The sequence below is a fragment of the Pelobates fuscus genome, chromosome 2 (genome assembly GCF_036172605.1).
Source record: "Pelobates fuscus isolate aPelFus1 chromosome 2, aPelFus1.pri, whole genome shotgun sequence".
Lineage (NCBI taxonomy): Eukaryota > Metazoa > Chordata > Amphibia > Anura > Pelobatidae > Pelobates > Pelobates fuscus.
The window spans coordinates 414,584,525-414,605,625 of NC_086318.1; the positions used below are offsets into that span (position 1 = coordinate 414,584,525).

General features: G+C 39.9%; 1 protein-coding gene across 8 annotated transcripts in view; it reads right to left on the reverse strand.

Moving 5' to 3' along the window:
* Positions 1-8,955, reverse strand: part of CCDC88A (coiled-coil domain containing 88A) — a 196,135-nt gene extending 187,180 nt beyond the window's left edge. For all 8 annotated transcript variants that reach the window (XM_063443986.1, XM_063443988.1, XM_063443993.1 and 5 more), the window contains exons 1-2: positions 8,452-8,955; positions 8,266-8,366 (exon numbers count right to left, since the gene is read on the reverse strand). In XM_063443986.1, the coding sequence (XP_063300056.1) occupies positions 8,266-8,366; positions 8,452-8,514 (164 nt within the window). In that variant the 5' untranslated portion in view covers positions 8,515-8,955. The remainder of the gene's footprint in view (positions 1-8,265; positions 8,367-8,451) is intronic.
* Positions 8,956-21,101: the final 12,146 nt, after the last annotated feature.

Below are 21,101 nucleotides of genomic sequence, written 5' to 3' on the forward strand. Positions count from 1 at the left end.
ACATATTGCACCCTGATACTTGGGAGTTTGATTCGAACACACGAAACAAATTAATCCAACGGAGGTTCTGCGTAACAATTTGGTTAAAGAGATAGTAAAGTCATTTTGTTAAATGTAGAAAAGGAAAAAAATATATATTTATTACCCCTGCTCTGTGTTACAAAGTGCAATGCACAAGCTAAGCTAATTGACCTTGAATTCTCACTTTAGCTACTAACCCTGCAAAGTTCACATTCTCAGGAATTAGTACATTGCAAATTTGAAGCCAAAATAGTTCAGCTACATTACCCTAAAACTTGAATCTCACTTTGAATTCCCAACATTTGACACTTTAGTGATTACATAACTTTGTCAGTGTTAGTAACAAGCTTTCAGCACATTTTTGGCGTAATGCATTAGCCTAGAGCAGGGAACCTTTTAGTAGTACTGTGCCAAAACAAGGTCCCTTGGCAAGTTGGTCCTATTGTGTGTTGCCGTATTCTGCTTGTGTTATTTATGCGTGATGCAGTTGCTGTGTGTTTTTTTTTTGTATTTGTGTGTATGTGGGCTGTTATATTGTATATGTTCATTAGTAGATTGTGGTATTGTGTATGATACTTATGAATGTGGCCTGTGTTTGGGGGCTGCTTGTGGAATTGTGTGTGTGGATGATATGTCACATTTTGTGTTTGGTTGTGTGTGTATGTGTGTGTTGGGGGGCTGTTTGTGGAATTGTGTGTATGGATGATGTCACATTGTGTGTATGTTTGGGGCTGCTTGAGGTAGTGCATGTGAGAGGCTGCGTGTAGTGTATGCGGGGGAGGAGTCTCCTGCTGCTCTGTGTATGTCAAGCAATGTGGGTGACTTCCTCAGGGTCCAGTGGGAACCGGGCTAACCAGGTACAGGTCAAGGGCAGGATCCGAGATACCTGCTGTGGGCTGCTCTACTCCACTGCAGATTCCCGTTCACAAATGCTGGGAAGTAGTAATATGAATTCACTTCCTCTAAGTGCTACAATGTGTAAATTGAGGATTATTCCTTACCACCTGGAATCTCTACTCGAATTGGACTTGCAGATATCTGAAGTCACATTGGGACTCCTGATAAGCCAGAGCCTGTTTGTCTCTGGCAGTCTTGAGTGCTATGCAAAGGCACCACAAGCATTGGCGGATTCAGGGAGGGGGCAACGGGGCAATTGCCCCACTCCCCTCCTCCCCCCCCCCCCAGAAAATAGTGAGTCGGAGGCTCTCCTCTGCCAGCCCATGCAGGGCTGGTGCTATCCAAGCACCAGCCCTGCTGTTTGCCATCACGGACCAGAGGGGAGCCCTTACCTTAGCTCTGCCGGGTTCTCCTCTTGCGAGCACGGAGCGTTACCGTTCTCGCGAGAGTGAATTCTAGCCTGAGCTGCAGGTTAGAGTTCACTCTCACCACTAGAACCACCAGGGATGGAAAGAAAGTAATGTCTCCCCCTCCCTCGGCAAAAGGTAAGAAGGGAGGGGGGACATTAGCTATATTTATTTAGTTATGATTTAATAATTTAAAAAATATATATCTTTAATCTGCCCCCCATCCCCTCACACAAACTTTAACCCCCTACACACTGCACCACACACAAATATACAGCCCCTCCTTACACACACATCGCTACAGCAACTCCTGACACCAAAACTGTAGAGTTGTATGGTTATTGTGCCTGGACTGTTTCTCAAAATGCTCTGCCAGTGCCCCTCAGGAGATTAGCTTCTGGATCCGCCACTGACCACGAGTGCCATAGGCTCCGGACCCCTGGTCTAGAGACTAGCTTCTATAGTATACTCATCTATGATTTGCTTTATACAAGATACCCCACATTTAACACTGTGACCTGAAAACTGATTTGCACAATTTGAGCTAAAATAGTGAATTCTGAAAAGGTTCCAACTCTGCCTTTGTTACATTTGTACTATTTACAGTTAACCACAATTTGTTGTCTAGTGACCAATTGTTTCCTAAAATACAGTCAGATACACTTGGGCTGTTACATTCAGAGACAGGGAACCCATGGCTCTCCAACTGCTAAATTATAACTTCCATTATATTCTGTCACTTAGAAGATCATGGGCATTGCAGTTTAACAATAGCAAGGCTGTCACATCTTCACTGACCTTGACAATGGTAACACATTAAATAATTACTCCAAGTACCATAACCACTACAATCTGGAAACACCACAGGGACCTGGCTGGATCCAAGTAAATGGTGTTTAACAGATTACTTTGGGATGGTGCCAGGGCACTTCCTTCACCACCACTACAGCAGGCAGCACCAAGCCTAAAAGTCCTGGGGCAACTTTGTGATTACAGACTAATTAAAAATGACTTTCCTGTTTTAGATTAGATTATATCTAGAATGTAAGCTCCTGTACGTCCAGTTGTCTGGTTACAATTACATGTCTGTTAGTCCACCCTTTTGTGCAGCGCTACGGAATCTGATGGCGCTATATAAATAAAATAATAATAATAATATTTGACTCTTCAACAGTATGTAGTTTTCCTTATAGGGAGTAAAAAAAAAAACCACAAACCTGAACAGTAGCAGGCCAGCTTTACAAAGAACTAAAGAAAAAACTATTAGACTTAATATTTAAGGTACATTCCACAACCTTTCAAAAACACAGTGTATTAATCAGGTTTCAACTCCAGTCATTTGGTCAATGATAGCAAGTAACAGTGTGCCCAGGGTATGATACAACCAGGAGTTAAAATGTATGTCTTGCACATTTGCTCCGGGACGGGTAAGGTGAAATGGAGTTTGTTGTCTCTTTTTATCCTCTTTCCTGAGTGTGGACCATACCCCAGACGGAAGAAACCCACAAATCCAATAAGCGGGGATTATACCGCTGTACGCCCTTCACACTAGAGCTAGCTATAGCTCTACTAAATGTGAGTTTATTCCCGTTTATTTCATACACACACACACACACACACACACTGGACCGTTCATATTGCACTATTTGGTTCTTGTTATCTGGATTTTGTCTTTCATATGAGTGGATTCATCCGGAAAAAGTCACTGAGGATATTACTCCTGTTTAAGCACTTTATTCTATATTTGATCTGAGTAAGATCCTTTTTATTGGACTTTTTTTTTTACTGATATTTGGATTTTTTGTACTTATTTTATGTGTTGTGGTTTTTACTTATGTTACGTTGTAATTTTCACTGCTCATTATATTTTGTTATAAGAATTGGCGCAGCCCTTACTTATATTTTTCTCACTATCTTTGTTTCCGAAGGGTTTGGAGGGATCTCCCGTCTAGGGTTGCTGCCCATATGTTAATTAGCGCCTACTCTCTTTTTTTCTGTTGTTCAAGGTGAAATGGACATCACATCCTAGTGTTTTTAATTATTATTACATATTTTCTCAGGTATATATATATTTTACGGTTTGCTTTACATACATCAGATGGAGTCTGCCAGGGGGAGCCTATACCGGAAGTAACACGTTTTTAGAATGATTTATTAAAAATTAATCGACGAGAGCATCGGCACTACGAACTTCTGAAAAGAACCAGACTATTTATCACTGCAAACACATGGGGGTATTACCTCTGAACGAATACAGAGGAAGATATAATGAAGTAGGGGGTGTAAGTCTAAGGGGCTTATACGCTAAATTAAATAATAGTTTAAAAAAAACACTGGTTTTGATTAGAACAGCTCTTTCTGAAGGTGTTCGGCCTTCACCTAAAAATAAAATAAAAATAAACTACACACAGCACATACAGACTCAGGTACCATGACCACTTCAAATCAATGTAAGCGGAGGGCTACATTCATTGTATATCACTGTGTATAATACAATTCCTTATTCTTATCCTTTATCATTCAGATCCAGTTCATCCATGGCAGAAAGCAGTATACTGTTCAAGATACAGTAGAATGTTTTTAGGACATTGTATACATTTGGGTATCATCCAACATTTGGAAATCTGATGTTACATTTTTAGGAGATCAAATAAGGACTCAGTAAGCTCATCTGTGTTATTCGACGGCTGTTCTATATACACAAGTGATATACTGACAATTAGCAAAAAAACTTCTAAAAGGCAGCGCTAACAGGCCCCATATCTTCCTGACACATTTCCTTTCTTACTGGACATCAGAAGATACATTGAGACCTAAAGGTGAAACAGCCCAGGGCATTGGAAACCTTATTCTATTGAAGTCAATATGCAGACGTCACGGCGAATTGAAGTGAACTGAAAACGACGAAATTTAGGTTAAAATAGGCAAGCTGTGACTATATCGGAGTTGGAGAACCTTTTCTAAATTTCAATATTTAGCTTAAAATGTTTCAGTTTAGAAGTCACCACCATGTGTTGTTAAAGAAATACGCGTGTTAGGGCTATACACTAAAATGCGAATTGCGTGTTCGAGTCTAACAGAAGCTGAATATAAAAAATAAAAATAAAAAAAATCACTAAACATCAGAAGGTTTGCAATTCAGCTGAAAATAAGTCATTATTTATAACTGTCAATGATTCCCGTTATAGTGAATAAATCAATTGTTACAATAGGTCATAATAACATATAAAAAGCCTAATTGATAGCAATCAATAGGCTGCTGAAAATACATTACAACTAAAAAAAAACATAAAAAAAAAAAAAAAAACATAAAAAAAAAAAAGATAAAAGTACAATATAAATGCCAAGCAATATTAAACAACCAAAATATGGCAGAAGAAGTCAAGACAACAAAATGCCTTAAAACGTGTGGAAAATTAAAATTTAAAGGAGTGGCCATGAAAACATAATTCCTCTTTTTGAAATATGGTCATTTTTAAACATAAACATCAGGGTAATCCGAGCTAGGAATTGGCCATCTTACAGTCATTGCATAAAGTCTCAGGCCTTCTAATCAATCACCCATTCATTCATCTGCAGAGCTATAGCCAATCTCTATCCACATCTAACATTTAATCAATTGTATCCCAGAGCACACTGCATGGGGGGGAAGGAAGTCGTTATTAACCCTTTAAATATCAGAGCCGTAAACAATGCATTCTTTTACGATACATGATTCACATGTTGACTAAATTATTAACAGGCAATATGAATCACATTAAACACATGAGAATTACAAAAATGGGTTAGTTGTAACAGAAATAACAGAATCCAAAGTTCTAAACAGGAAGAAGGAGTCAATTAACCTTCTAAAAGGACACAGGGGTAAGAAGAATAAATACCACTGCTTTCCTGCTTCTCCTCTGGCAACAAATGGTCACATTTACAAGTCTCTAAACCAGAGAGAGATAGCATTCTGCATCTGAAATGTATTAACTCACAAACAGGGCACGCACAGGGTTAATTTGGGGAAGAGTTTAACTGTACGAGTGCCACATGGGCAGCACACTCATTGCTTTGTAGTCTGTTTTGTTAGTTGTTTCTCATTTCCTTGGCATTTAGTGGATGTTTACCAAGACTAAAATGTAGATTAATCAAATAAAATGAAATGAACTTGGACACAAGTTCTAATTTTCTACCTAAATTACTATGTTACTGTTGCTATGTAACATTGCGGTGAATATATGCATATGTGGGTTACTCCTAGCGTAGCCAAAATGAACTGTTTCCTGGACAGTCAACTTGTTCTGCATGCTAATGGTGTTGCATGAAAAGTGCTTTCCAGTATTATGTAGACTGAATATGCAGAAGGAGGGAGGAATTGCCTGAATTCAGTGGTTTCCCTTGCCACATAGGAAGAGAACCGAATAAAGGGCAGCACCTTTCATGTGCTGGCCATCAGCAAGAGGAACGATAATAGGAAACCATGGAGGATCTGGCTACCCTAAGTAATCAGTAGGTAGATTAGCTGTGATAGAACTACAAGTCCCATACTGCCCTACAATCCTAATAAAAGAAACAGATTATGCTTGTGGCTGGCTGAGCACTATAGGGTTTGTAGACTATTGAAGTGATATGGGTGCCATCTCCCTATATAGTTTTAACCCTGCAAGTGACAATATTGCAGGGTTTAATATCTCTAGTGGCTGTCACTAGCACTATTTTATTTCAATCTGATGGTTTCATAGAGGCCATCTGATTGGCACAGCGCTCTGGTTTCCCGCGCATGCGCTCTGGCCTTTCATGGCTTTACTATGGGAAAGCATTGGACTGGCTGAGATCATTGATCTCGATCTAAGCCAAAGAGACAGAATGTATTCATAAAAAGGAAAATGTATTAAAGGGACACTATAGTCACCCAGACCACTTCAGCTCAATGAAGTGGCCTGGGTGCAATGTCCCTCAGGTTTTAACCCTTCACATGTAAACATAGCAGTTTCAGAGAAACTGCTATGTTTAAATTTGGAGTTAATCCAGCCTCTAGTGGCTGTCTTCCGGACAGCCACTAGAGGTGCATCTCCGACGCTGGAGGCACATTTTGCCTCCATCACGCAGAGCGTCCATAGGAAAGCATTGAGAAATGCTTTCCTATGGACACTTTGAATGCGCGCGCGGCACTTGCCGCTCATGTGCATTCGGCTCCGCTGACGTCGGACGGGGGAGCTGACGTCAGCGGGGGAGGAGAGGTCACCAGCGCTGAGGGAGCCCAGCGCTGGAATAAGGTAAGCTGCTGAAGGGGCACTCAGGGCACTATAGTGTCAGGAAAACCGCTTTGTTTTCCTGCCACTATAGTGATCCTTTAATAAACAGAAAAATATCATTCTGCTTTTAAATTTATATTTCTCACAATCCAGGGATGTTTAATTTTACAAGAAATCTTTATTTAATCCATCACAATGGCAATAAACTTACTATTTTTTATTGTGTAATTGACTAAAATAGTAACTGGCAAGAACTGACAAGGAGATTATATATTGTACAGCGCTACGGTATCTGATGGGGCTGTATAAATAATAAAATAATTACATATTTTAGGCCAAACTGAGCTGTAAGTGTGGACTACAGATGAAGTTTGTTTTTCCCCAAATGGACTAAAAATTTTTTATTGTTTTTAAATTACTTTCCATTGCCCACTTCACCCAAGTGTTAAAACAGATGCAGAATGTTTTTTTTTTTACAGTTAATCGTATAAATAGATTTTATTGTTAAAATTAAAGTGGTTGTGCAACACAGGAAGTCCATTGCTTCCTTTGTGTCAGTGATAACTTGGATGTAAAACAATCTTATCTTTCACTGTTGGCTATATCTGCTGGCACATGGTCTGAGCACAGAGTCTGATCTACAGTCTCCCAGCCCATTTGTTACTGTGACCAACGGAAAATTCACAAAACTGCACTATGACTTATTTAGAGGGGGGCAAGTAAGGCACATTTAATTTATGGGGTAAAAAAAAAAGTTAAGTTCAAATAAAAGAAATGGACAAATAAATCCCATAGAAAGTAATGGTGCCCCAGAACGCAAAATGTGTTCATTGTGCAGTGCATGAAAAGTGCTGGCAGGTTGTATGCAGCATTCATACACTTCAGAAACCCAATGACCTAATCAAGGATGTTCCTTTGGGTAGACTTCCTTCCTGAAGTATGTGAATCCTACAAAGTGGAGGACAGCACTTTCTTACAATGCAGCATGGCAATAGCTGAATAGTGCCCTGTGTGCTACAGAAAAGGGTGGTTTATAGACAATGCCAGCATAGATTTTTTTTAACTAGTCCATCACTGGCACAACACAACATGAGACTGCTGCAGAACATCTTGAAATGGAATAGGCAATCAACATTTGGCTTAAACCCCTTCAGTGCCAGAGAGAGGTAAACCCCTTGTCATTCTGACAGCCCCCACTCAGCCTGAAAAGGTTAATAAAAAAACTATAGTGTAAATAATGACAGTCCTCATTGACCCTGAAAAGGTTAATAAAAAACTAATTATAGTGTAAATAATTACAGCCCTGCTTCAAAAGGTGATTGCAGTGAGATGGCTCCCACTTTGACAGCTGGCAATAGCCCATTGGTGTCCTAGCTGGCCCTCAGCTCATGATGGACTACAATTTCCATAATTTCCTGAAAAGCATTAACAAGCAGAGAATTATGGGAAATGTATGCCAGCAACAGCTGGGGGGGATATTGGATTCCCCTACTCTGGTCTACTCAACAGCAATACTACTGACATATCTCCAGGCCAGGTTTTGTCAGTATTTTATTGGAGTAGAATTGGGAAATGCCTTAAATATTGGGATACCTATAGCAATCTAATCCTCCATAAATAATCCACAAACTGCTGTGTACATTCTATGTTTGGAATATGGGGGCATGCAGCATAGACAATGTATCTGGCTTTTCACTTACATCTGATACATGACCTCATTGAGGAACACACCGTCCACCAGAGCCACATATTCATCTAGCAGGGTCCCATTGCCTTTTACCAGGGCTCCAAAGGTCTTAATCTGGGGAGAGAGAGAAGAGGGTCAGGGATAGGACTCCGGCATGGAATCAGCCAAGGAAGCATTAATCAAGGCAGACATTACTCACCCAGATCACCAGAGGACTGGACAGAAAATTTTCCAGGACTGGAGCAAATATTTCGTTCTCCATTTTCTCTAAAATCCTTTATTTTTTTTTGTTTCCCCTGGATTTAAATCATGAAGGGAAGTGAAAACCGCTAGAATTCCTTATCCAATAGACGTATCCAGGCTCCAGGATGTGGTAATGCCATTTGGAACAATAAAAATGCAAAAATCAAGAAAAATAGAAAATATACCCCAGAATTGCAAACACTTGTGGAAATCAGCCAAGGTTGAAGCGAGAGAGCCCTTAATAAATAAGATACATTGTGATTCTGATTGTGGCTCTGGTCCCCTCCCTCCTGTCTCTGCAGAGGTGCTGCTAGGCAGGGGTCTGCATGCAGTACAAGGGGGGAGGCATCATCTGGAGGCTGGGAAAGGGGGAGGCTTCAGCAGAACACTGGGAAAAGGGGAGGATGTGAAGAAACAGGGGGAGTGGAGAAAAGTGGGAGAAAAAGGAGAGGAACTCCAATCTTCCCTGGCTCAGAAAGGAGAGGAGAAAAAAAAATAAAAAGCAGCAACATTGAGGCAAGCGCAGTGTGGACTTAACCAGGGGCTAGTGCTAGCCCAGTCAATGATAGCATTCAATCCTGGCTCCTCCTATTCTACACTATAGCTGCCTGAGCCCTGGCATGGGAGTGCCAGCATGAAGGCATAGGGGCACAGACCTGGATAAAACAAAGGCAATAGAGCTACAGTATCTTATTACAGGAGCTGCATCCATCCCGCACCCTTTCCTGTCACTGCTATTAAGTCTGTTATAGTCTGTTATATTATACAGTGGAGTAGATTTTATTTTATTTATTCTTTACAATTTCTTCTCAGTATAGCACAAGGTGTCAGATTTTACAATATGTTCTATACTGGGATGAGGGAGCTATTTAGCCAGCAATCCCCCCACATTCTGCCGTGTCTGCCAAGGGAGGCTATGGAAGGGTTAAGTCCAGTCTTAGAACGGGTTAATGCAGTTTGCAGACCCACCCCTTCCCCTCTGGTGGGTCCACAGACAGACATTCCTATATAGGCAGCTTCTGGACTGAAATACAGATTGTGGATTCATTTACACTAGACTTCCCCCCACTCTCAAAGGAGCATGTGTAAGAAAGGGGGGGGATAATGTGTGAGACTGCTCATCATGGGCTTGAACAGCTATACAGTGTTAGCCAATATCACAGGGAACAGGAAAGGCTGCCATGTACCCCTCCCCCCAAAACTGAATCGACCTTAGCCGTCACTGGCAGGGGAGCATCTACTGCTTAGCCAGGAGTAATGTTATTAACCCATTAGACCATCACTGCTTAGCCAGGAGCAATGTTATTAACCCATTAGACCATCATTGCTTAGCCAGGAGTAATGTTATTAACCCATTAGACCATCACTGCTTAGCCAGGAGTAATGTTATTAACCCATTAGACCATCCACTGCTTAACCAGGAGCAATGTTATTAACCCATTAGGTCATTCACTGCTTAGCCAGGAGTAATGTTATTAACCCATTAGACCATCACTGCTTAGCCAGGAGCAATGTTATTAACCCATTAGACCATCATTGCTTAGCCAGGAGTAATGTTATTAACCCATTAGACCATCACTGCTTAGCCAGGAGTAATGTTATTAACCCATTAGACCATCCACTGCTTAACCAGGAGCAATGTTATTAACCCATTAGGTCATTCACTGCTTAGCCAGGAGTAATGTTATTAACCCATTAGACCATCACTGCTTAGCCAGGAGCAATGTTATTAACCCATTAGACCATCACTGCTTAGCCAGGAGCAATGTTATTAACCCATTAGACCATCATTGCTTAGCCAGGAGTAATGTTATTAACCCATTAGACCATCACTGCTTAGCCAGGAGTAATGTTATTAACCCATTAGACCATCCACTGCTTAACCAGGAGCAATGTTATTAACCCATTAGGTCATTCACTGCTTAGCCAGGAGTAATGTTATTAACCCATTAGACCATCCACTGCTTAGCCAGGAGCAATGTTATTAACCCATTAGGTCATTCACTGCTTAGCCAGGAGTAATGTTATTAACCCATTAGGATATTCACTGCTTAGCCAGAAATAATGATATTAACCCATTAGGTTATTCACTGCTTAGCCAGGAGCAATGTTATTAACCCATTAGGTCATTCACTGCTTAGCCAGGAGTAATGTTATTAACCCATTAGACCATCACTGCTTAGCCAGGAGTAATGTTATTAACCCATTAGACCATCACTGCTTAGCCAGGAGTAATGTTATTAACCCATTAGACCATCCACTGCTTAACCAGGAGCAATGTTATTAACCCATTAGGTCATTCACTGCTTAGCCAGGAGTAATGTTATTAACCCATTAGACCATCACTGCTTAGCCAGGAGCAATGTTATTAACCCATTAGACCATCACTGCTTAGCCAGGAGCAATGTTATTAACCCATTAGACCATCACTGCTTAGCCAGGAGCAATGTTATTAACCCATTAGACCATCACTGCTTAGCCAGGAATAATGTTATTAACCCATTAGACCATCCACTGCTTAGCCAGGAGCAATGTTATTAACCCATTAGGTCATTCACTGCTTAGCCAGAAGTAATGTTATTAACCCATTAGACCATCCACTGCTTAGCCAGGAGCAATGTTATTAACCCATTAGGTCATTCACTGCTTAGCCAGGAGTAATGTTATTAACCCATTAGACCATCCACTGCTTAGCCAGGAGCAATGTTATTAACCCATTAGGTCATTCACTGCTTAGCCAGGAGTAATGTTATTAACCCATTAGGATATTCACTGCTTAGCCAGAAATAATGATATTAACCCATTAGGTTATTCACTGCTTAGCCAGGAGCAATGTTATTAACCCATTAGGTCATTCACTGCTTAGCCAGGAGTAATGTTATTAACCCATTAGACCATCACTGCTTAGCCAGGAGCAATGTTATTAACCCATTAGACCATCACTGCTTAGCCAGAAGTAATGTTATTAACCCATTAGACCATCACTGCTTAGCCAGAAGTAATGTTATTAACCCATTAGACCATCCACTGCTTAGCCAGGAGCAATGTTATTAACCCATTAGGTCATTCACTGCTTAGCCAGGAGTAATGTTATTAACCCATTAGGTCATTCACTGCTTAGCCAGGAGTAATGTTATTAACCCATTAGACCATCACTGCTTAGCCAGAAGTAATGTTATTAACCCACTAGACCATCCACTGCTTAGCCAGGAGCAATGTTATTAACCCATTAGGTCATTCACTGCTTAGCCAGGAGTAATGTTATTAACCCATTAGGTCATTCACTGCTTAGCCAGGAGTAATGTTATTAACCCATTAGACCATCACTGCTTAGCCAGGAGTAATATGATAAACCCATTAGACCATCACTGCTTAGCCAGGAGTAATGTTATTAACCCATTAGGTCATTAACTGCTTAGCCTGGAGCAGATCTAATGATATTAACCCATTAGACCATTCACTGCTAAACCAAGAGCAATTCCAACGTTATTAACTAATTAGACCACCCATTGCTTAGCCAGGAACAGGAGCAACGTTATTAACCCATTAGGTCTTTCACTGCTTAACCAGGAGCAGATCCAATGTTGTTAACCCATTATGCCATTTACTGATTAGTCAATGCCATGATAAACATATTCTCTGATCGTTACAGTATTTAATTAAGCAATTTCCAAGTCATAGTCATATGTCTGCATCCCTTTTTTTGTACTGTACAGTAAAGATACAGCTATTCTGTGTATACATTCAATAAAGTATATAGTTGAGCCAGTTATTCAGGTGAAAATAATTCAGCCTATTCTATATAGACCATAAATAATGCACAGATATTCACAAACTGTAGCCTTATACTGTACATTATACATAATATATAGGTGAAATATGGAGCTATGCAGCACCACCAAGTGGTTATATGAAGTAGTGCGCAGCTTTCAAATGTCAATTACTCACTACAGCGGGACATTTGGGGAAATCAAAGTAATTTGCAGGTTTTAAGCCAAAATAGTCAAACAGAACACAAAGCTGACCTTTTCCGCTCCAATTCCGCTATTATTGCCTAAAATTTTTGATTTACTTTGAATTTGCTAAATTCATACTTCAGCGAATCACCCTGGGGTTCATTCGCTTAACCCCAAACTGTAGCAAATGAAAATGCAAATGGTAAAATTTTGCGTCTTGTTTTTAAGTGCTGGGAGAGCTGTTATTTTTTTTTTTTCATGCCACATAGAAAGGGTTGATTTCAGCCTCTAGTTATCCATCCAAAAAGAAACTCCTTTCAGAGCTATTTACTAAACCACAAACTGTAATGAACTGAGATGAGATCTCCATCTCACCTAAAATTTGCAACTCCCTTGTAAATTCTTTAGAAGTTCCTGTTTGCCTCTGTTAGAATTAGGGTTGACTTACCCAAAATTTGATCAGTAGGACTGGATTAAGATCATAGGAGTTACAGTCCACAGCCTCTTAAAGGCCGATGCCCGCCAACCTTAAATATCTCAATGCTACACACCGGCTCTAACATAGTCCCAAGCAAGCATAACCTTCCCGCTAACATGTTTGGTTGATGTAACACTGCTGGATACATATTGATGCATCAATATAAGCAATATCAATATTTAAAACTACCGAGAGACTACACTTTTTTTTTCTGGATTGACAAAATTTGAAAAAAATAACTACATTTCAGACGGATTAGCGATCTTCAAATTTACTAAACGCAAACCCTGGTGACATTTGGTCACTGGCAGGGTAAGTAACTAGTGAAAGAATTGCTGGAAATTTAAGGCCAAAACAGAGAAAGTGAAAACAGAATTGGCTTGGAGAATTTTTCTATTTTGGGTAATTTTGCCCTTTTTTTAAAACTGAATTTCTGGCAATTCTCACTTCAGTGAATAACCCTGTTAGAATGAAAATGCATATCTAATTCAGCGTCTGCTTTAAATTGACTAGTTCGCAAATACTCTGGGAATTAACTAATGTCCGAATTCAAATTGAATTTCAAGATTACGGACGAAGTGGCTGAGCTGGGAGTACACTTAGAGAATAAATTCAGTTCGGCCATGTTTACCTTCAATTTGAAATTAGCTTTGAATTCTCCCTTTAGTGAATAACTCTTGTTCTCTTGTGTGTTTCCCATCATTATTTTATGTGACCAGAAAAGCATTGTGGATACGGCATCCCTATAGACACATACTTATTGGGCACGTGAATTGTGCTGCTCTGTAGTATATAGCATTCACACAACGCAGACTTTCTAAAACATGTGAATGATAGATACACTTGGGCATAACTTTTCATGTGCTCCCCATTAATATGTGTCTAGGTGTAACTGGTAAGGTAAGTCCCAAAACAACTGCTATGAGTAATTCTCTTAATTTACACCTGGGAGCATATGAATTCTATATACTGCTGACAAGTCTCACATTATGCAATGCAGGATTTACATGTCCGAAAGTCAAAAGTGAATTTTATAACTACCGGTATCTCTCTAGCTCTTTCGCTCTTTCTCACAAGCCTGGAAGCTAGGAGGGGTTAGGAGCATCTCTCTTTAAATGTACGTAATTATTCTCAATTAATACTTTTTCACTTGTGTATTCAGTAATACATTAATTTTTACTAATTGACTTAGTTAGGAAACAGAAGGCCCAGTTAAACGAATCATGTAGAAGTCTGTATAGCTTCCTAGATATTTTCCAGACTGAACTTCTGAATAGCTTTCAGATAATATATTTAGAAGTAATTGCATTAGACCATAGACCTAATTGCTTCTATTCTATATGTCCAGATTTTCACTAACACTTGGATTAATAGTGTATGTTTTTAAACGCATAGAAAAAAAAAATCAGGGAAAAGGCACCATAAGACATGGATGTACCCAAGATAAAGCAGGAGAATGTAACAAAAATAAGAGAACCTATTTCATGGTATAGAATTCCAAATCTTGGTTCACTTAAAAAAGAATACATAATACCATCACATGTCATTGGGTGAGCCATATAACCAGTCCCAAGGATCAGCTCTACACCAAACTAGCAGAATTATAAGCTACAATTAATGACTACTGGACCATCTCCTGATTGTAGAATCATTGCCATTTCTGACCTTCTATAAACGTAGGACAACACTGACACACAGGGTATTGGATGGATATATATATATTGACCTAATGAAGGTTTTCCCTTTACTATCCTGTGTGTTATGTATGGCTAAACCTGCACTCTTGATAAATTAAATAAAAATAAACCGGATATCGAGGACTAATGTAGATACTGCATTTTCATATTCCCGGAAGTGACGCCGTCCGCACGATCGTACGTACGTGCGTGACGACGTCATTATTAAGGGATAAAGCAATACAGCTGCAGCACTTCCCCCTCCCTCGCAGGAACGTCTGTGATTGGTTGGTTTTCGATCTCTGGCCACCAATCATGACGGGAGGCGGGGTTTATAAGTAGGAAGAGAATCAGATGGAAATTACCAATTGAGAAAGCCGAACGGAATCGGCGAAACGCGTTTAGGACACACCAACTATTGTATGTATCAAGATTTTAATGTATGTAATAAATAATCTTTTATTCTACTGAAGTATATTTGGTGCAATTTCCATCTAACTAAAGAGGGAAGGAGTCATCCCAAAAGGACTCATATGCTCTTTTACTCAGAGCCAGGTTACAGGCTCTTGTTTAGGTGAGAAGCAACCTTCACCTGCATATATATATTTGAATATTGATGGTTTAAAGGATTTCAACACTAGGGCGATTTTTTCCCCGCTTTTCCCTTTTTTTTCTTGAGGGATAATCTCCATTTGGAGTTGAAGGTGTGTGTCACCTAAAGGACACAAGGCGAGAGTGATTAAGAGCCAATCCCTAATAGGCTCTGAACCACGTGAGTGTTTCCTATTATACGCTGTACAATCACGTCCAGAGTGCACTCTATATTTTTCTATTTTCCACAGCAGATATATCTACCATACCCTCCAAGATTCTGGAGGATATATATATATATTCTACACCCCTGAAGTTTTGTATGCTGTAAGTTAAGATGATATAGCGCTACACACTTCCACTTGTACATACTGGTTATGTAATTAGTGTTTTATTTCACATACAATCACGATAGGATTGAAGAGTACCTATACTGTGTGAGAGCTGCTGCACTATAAGAGCACCTATTAGTATTGAATTTAAGCGCCAGATAACACAGAATATTTTGCTTTATTGTTGACTCTTGATAAATTGCTTTAGGTAAAAGGATATGATCAGACACTGATTTGTGATATGCCACCTATCTATGTTTTTTTCTGTATAATGCATTGATTGTAAATCCAATTCTTCCTGGAGCAACACTGTTCCCTTAGTGAACTCCTTTTTGGATGAGAGAGCGAGCCAGAGATCTTCTGGATGGGGAGACATAATGTGTACAGTTGTTATCGCTTCTTGTTATAATTTTTGGGGTGTGTAGTTTACATGCCTAAACAAACATGCCTACACACTAAACAAACACAGGGCATGTTCCCCATGAGGACACTTCAGCAGGACTCTGCGGATGAGTTGCCTTAAAGGTGCAATTAACAAATTGTTTCACAACATTATAACGCTCTCTGAAGTGGCGTAAACAGAACAATAGTTTGTGCCCCCTTCATAACCTCCCAGCCCCCATACACCCTGTCCCTCTGGCTGCAAGGCTTGTTTAACACATGTAAAGACTGTAGTATATGTTGATAAAGTGCATTACAATTTTTATGAGTAAACACATCTTAATGCAAAAGAAAAAAAAACAAAGTGACAAATTTTGTTTTGTGTGTTTGACAGACACTCTGACAGACTCTCTTTGACAGACACACAATCTCACTGATTTGAAACACAATCACTGACACACACTGGCAGACACACAATTACACATTCTTGCACACATACTCACATATTAATTTTACTTCTTGGAATTTTATTTTTTAGACCCTTCCAGCTTCCCTACCTTTGGGAGGGCTGGTGTGGGTCCTTTCCCTGGGGTCCAGTGGGAATCTTCTCCCTGGGGTCCAGTGGCTCTTGTAATCTTTCAGTTCCTTACTGCTCCACGCTATTCCGCAGGGTGCAAAGGAGCAGTGAGGAACATCAGCGCTCCCTTGCCGCCTGCCTCTTCTCTTGCACCCAGTTCATTTTTGCAGAGGAGGCACCTGCCATCCAGGCAAGCAGGTGCCTACTGTGCCTTAGTGAATAAGCACACGCTTTGTGGGTGCCCTAAGGTGGCCAACTGGCCACCTCTTGGGTCCCCTGTAACAGGAAATTGATCTGCTCCACTGGCACCCCCCACCCTTCTGGTGTCTGGGCATGTGAAACTACACTCCCCGGTAGTTACGCCACTGCCTCTCTGGCCCCTACACCCCCTCTTGAGCTGCTCTGCACCTAAAAATCTAGGCTGATCTATACATAAGTGAACAATTGAAAACCATGTTTTTCTTGAATTAGGCTTTGCCTGCAAGCATTCGATGTGCAGGCTTTCTCATAGAAAGTTATGAGAGAACCTGTGCAGGTTATTTAGAAAATGTTTGGTATGCTAACATTGTACAAGAACACATATGGCCATGATGAAAGATTGTTATCTCCCTTGAAAAGTCATACAACATCTAATTAAAAGGCCCATATTTGGGTTATCTAAAAACCAGGCAATTGTAGGTGTTATGCTTTTCAATATTCAAAGAAAGACTGGAACTCAACTGCAGATTTAACTCTTTATTAAGTCACTATTTGAATAATGAGTAACTGTATGTTTAAGATTTCTTCTTAACATATAATGTCACTTTAAGAATTAAAAAAAAGTTACAATTTCACTTTACATCTTTTCTGAGGTTTTGAAGATAAGGAAGAACTTGAATTTAAACAGTTTGAAATGGAATGAAGAAAGTTGTACCAATTTGATAATATGAAATGTGACTTTACATTCTTCATAAGATTGAAACTTGATTTTATCGCGTTCACAGTTATAGAGGGATTCCTCAGATAGTTTGAAAGAAAGGAAAATGACTCATTAGATGAGTGAATTTAGAGCTTCAGCTGTGTAATAAGTTCAATTAAATTGAAATTAATATATACAACAAAATAAAGTCCTTAGTTTTCAGAAAAAAGGGATCTCCACAATTTTAAAATAATATTTGTCAAAAGTCTCTTGTAGCATTAGAAACAAAAATTATCAACAGGAAATTCAGATATCAGCACTTAAAGTCTGTTTTTGGAGTAGAAAAGTATTTTCTATTTCTATTTCTTTTACCTTGTAGAGAAATTATAATCTTTTGGCATTAGAAGAGTCTTGAAGTCCAAGGTTTTGAGTGGAGAGGATCAGGAGAAACGAGGTCACAAGCCGGTTCGGTACACAGGAATTTCAAATAAGTATCAGCTCAAACGGCAGTATTGAATCACTAGTGATTCAATAGTGCCGCGAGTCGGGCTAAATAGGCAGGCGTCTGACATCTGATCAGCGAAACACGGAAGTGCGGTAAGGGGATCATCGATCGGAATATGGCAATAGGTATGATCACATTCCACTACTGCTATTATTATTATTGCCATTTATATAGCGCCAACAGATTCCGTAGCGCTTTACAATATTATAAGAGGGGGCATTTAACTATAAATAGGACAATTACAAGAAAACATACAGGAACGATAAGTTGAAGAGGACCCTGCTCCAACGAGCCTGCTATCTAATCAATAACATTAGAAATTTGACTGGTAAGCCATAATTGTTTTCGATGTGATCACAAAATGATCATAATGTGATCATAATCCAAAATTAATTAATGGCTTTTCTGGTAGTAATGTCCAAATTAGAAAACATTAATGATTCTAAACCAAGCTTAAAGGGACACTATAGTCACCAAAACAACTTTAGCTTAATAAAACTGTTTTGGTGTATATATCATGCCTCTGACGTCTCACTGCTCAACTCACCATTTAGGAGTTAAATCACTTTTGTTTCTGTTTATGCAGCCCTTACTTCTCTGCCCACTGGCACAGCTTGCATTATTTTTTTTTTGATCAGATGTTAACTTATTTTAGATATTTGTATCTTCTGCTCTGTAAACTAAACTTTAATCACACACATCACACACAGGTGGCTCCTGCACAGTTAGCAAGCTAGTAACATAGCAGGAGATAACACAGTTTAAATTAAACAGACTGTGCAATAAAGGCAGTGTAAACATTAGATTACTCTTTACAGGAAGTGTTTAGGACGTCTGTGTACGTAACATGCAGGGAGGTGTGACTAGAGCTGTATAAACAAAGTGATTTATCTTCGAAATGGCAGAAAATTGAGCAGTGAGACTGCAGGAGCCTGATATATACACCAAATCTGCGTCACTAAAGTTGTTTTGGTACAGAAAAACTAGTTACGGCGCACTCAGACATGTAAAAATTCACAACTAAGAAGGCTACTCTAAAACGCCTATCTAAGAGAATAAATATGGGGATTTAGTTCCACCATATGGCCATATGATGTTAAGCCCACTACTGCTTCAAAGTACCCCAATATCAGTGGGTCCTACGCTAATAACAAAAATGTGGGAGATAAATTAAATAGTACTAGTGCTAAACATAAGCAACAGTGTATTAAATTAATTTCTTTGTAAGAGCAAAGTGAGTATACAATAAAGAGTGATAAAAGCAATTAAAAACAGTGTAACAACTAAACAATTAAAGTGTTGGTGCTTGAATGAGTATACTCACATTTGCAGATAATCTCTGTGCTGCATGAAGAAAATAATAAAAGTGACAAGACTATAAAACTCCTCCTATTTATACACACCTGTGGCCACCTCTAAAGAGGTCTCAGAAGCCCATATTTATTCTCTTAGATAGGCGTTTTAGAGTAGCCTTCTTAGTTGTGAATTTTTACATGTCTGAGTGCGCCGTAACTAGTTTTTCTGTATGAATTTTGGTCACTGCGGCAGCACCTTTCATGCATAATGCATCTTTCGGGTGTGCCCCCAAACTCTCCTTTGTGTAAAGTTGTTTTGGTGACCATAGTGTCGCTTTAACTAGTGAATTTGTTGCTAATCACAAGATTTCACATTTGGTATCCCAACATTGAGTGGTTAAAGGCAAAAATGGTTTCTTTGTAGATGATCAATTATATCAATGTATCTCTATGAGGAAAGTTCAGTGTCTCCATGCAGAGGGTGGAGATTACTGACCCAGGAAACACCTCCAGCGGCTTTCTGAGGAGTGGACACTAGAAGTGTCTGTAGGGAGGCAGTGTTTACAACAAAACGCCTGCAGGGACTGACTATACTCTCCAGAATAACTACATTAAGCTAAGTTGTTCTGTTGATTATAGTGTCCCTTTAAGATAGATCCTAAACACATTACATAAGACATATTATTGCGAGTATAATTTCTGTTATTCAGTCGGAGACATTAGGATAGGAAAGGGACTTGGGAGGTATGCTCCCTCTTCCCTTCCCACTCTTCTACAATGGTGTTTCCATCCTTCCCCCTAGCTTCTGAGCTATGGCTTCCTTGTTTAGCTAAACTTGGTGTTGAATACATGTTTTTTCTTTTGTTTACATACATGTTTTGTTGCAATTTTCTTTTCTTTTCATTAGACTTAAAGTGTTACTGTAACCCTTCTTCAACAAATACATTTTTTAAGTTAAAATGCCCTTCTAGGCATTACCCTTAGGTCCCCCTGGTAAAATACTGCCAAAAAGGTTTTAAAACTTACCTGACTGGTCCAGGTGATTTCATAACCACTAATTCGACTTACCTGATCCTGGAGTCGGTTGAGGTGCCTCTGAACAATCAACTTTCTTGTTTTAAAACTCTTTGAAGGAGGTTTTAGTAGGGCCTGCTCCAGAAGACACAGTTCCCACACAGGCTTCCATGCGGTTCCGTTCCCTCTCCTTTGGACCGGTGGGGGTTATCCCAGTCCCAACTGGATTATACAAAGCACCAAATGAACTCTTGTTGTGGAACCTGCGTATACTCAGCACACAGCGTAGTTACACAAGGTGGCGGCAGAGCTTTTTCGTAAGGGTTCAGAACATTTGCTACCCGAGTCGGAATGTCCTGACCCGATTGCTAATTCCCTTAAGCAGATAGAGGAAAATTTTGCCTATTTTTGGGCATTTTGGAGGCGCAGCGAATAGCCATGCTGCACTAAAATCAGGAGTGAGGTCAGATTGTAAATGGGCTCCTTTCAGGCACTCACGTCACGCAAGCACATGCACCATACGACACTAGCCCACATGTGCCGAAAGCCATCATCACCGCATTATCCACACTAATAGAAGACCAACCGCCATCGGTGGTAGCGAACTGCCCAGGCTTTCTGTCTCACCCATAAGAGAAAGAACTTGGACTCTGTAAAGTCCAAAGTACATGGCTTGAAGATGCAGACCTGCGGATTGACCAGGGGCGAGAGGGAAGCCCTATACTGCACCTCTGGATTTGCTACCTTCCTAACCCTGCAATGCTGAACCCAAAAGACTTGTGTATCCCAGATTCAGGAATAGGCTGAAAATCAGCTCATCACTCAGGGCAATCTGACAGGTCGCACAATGAGAATTACCTATGTGCAGACGGAGCCACCTTGACTCATGTAACCTTCCAAGCT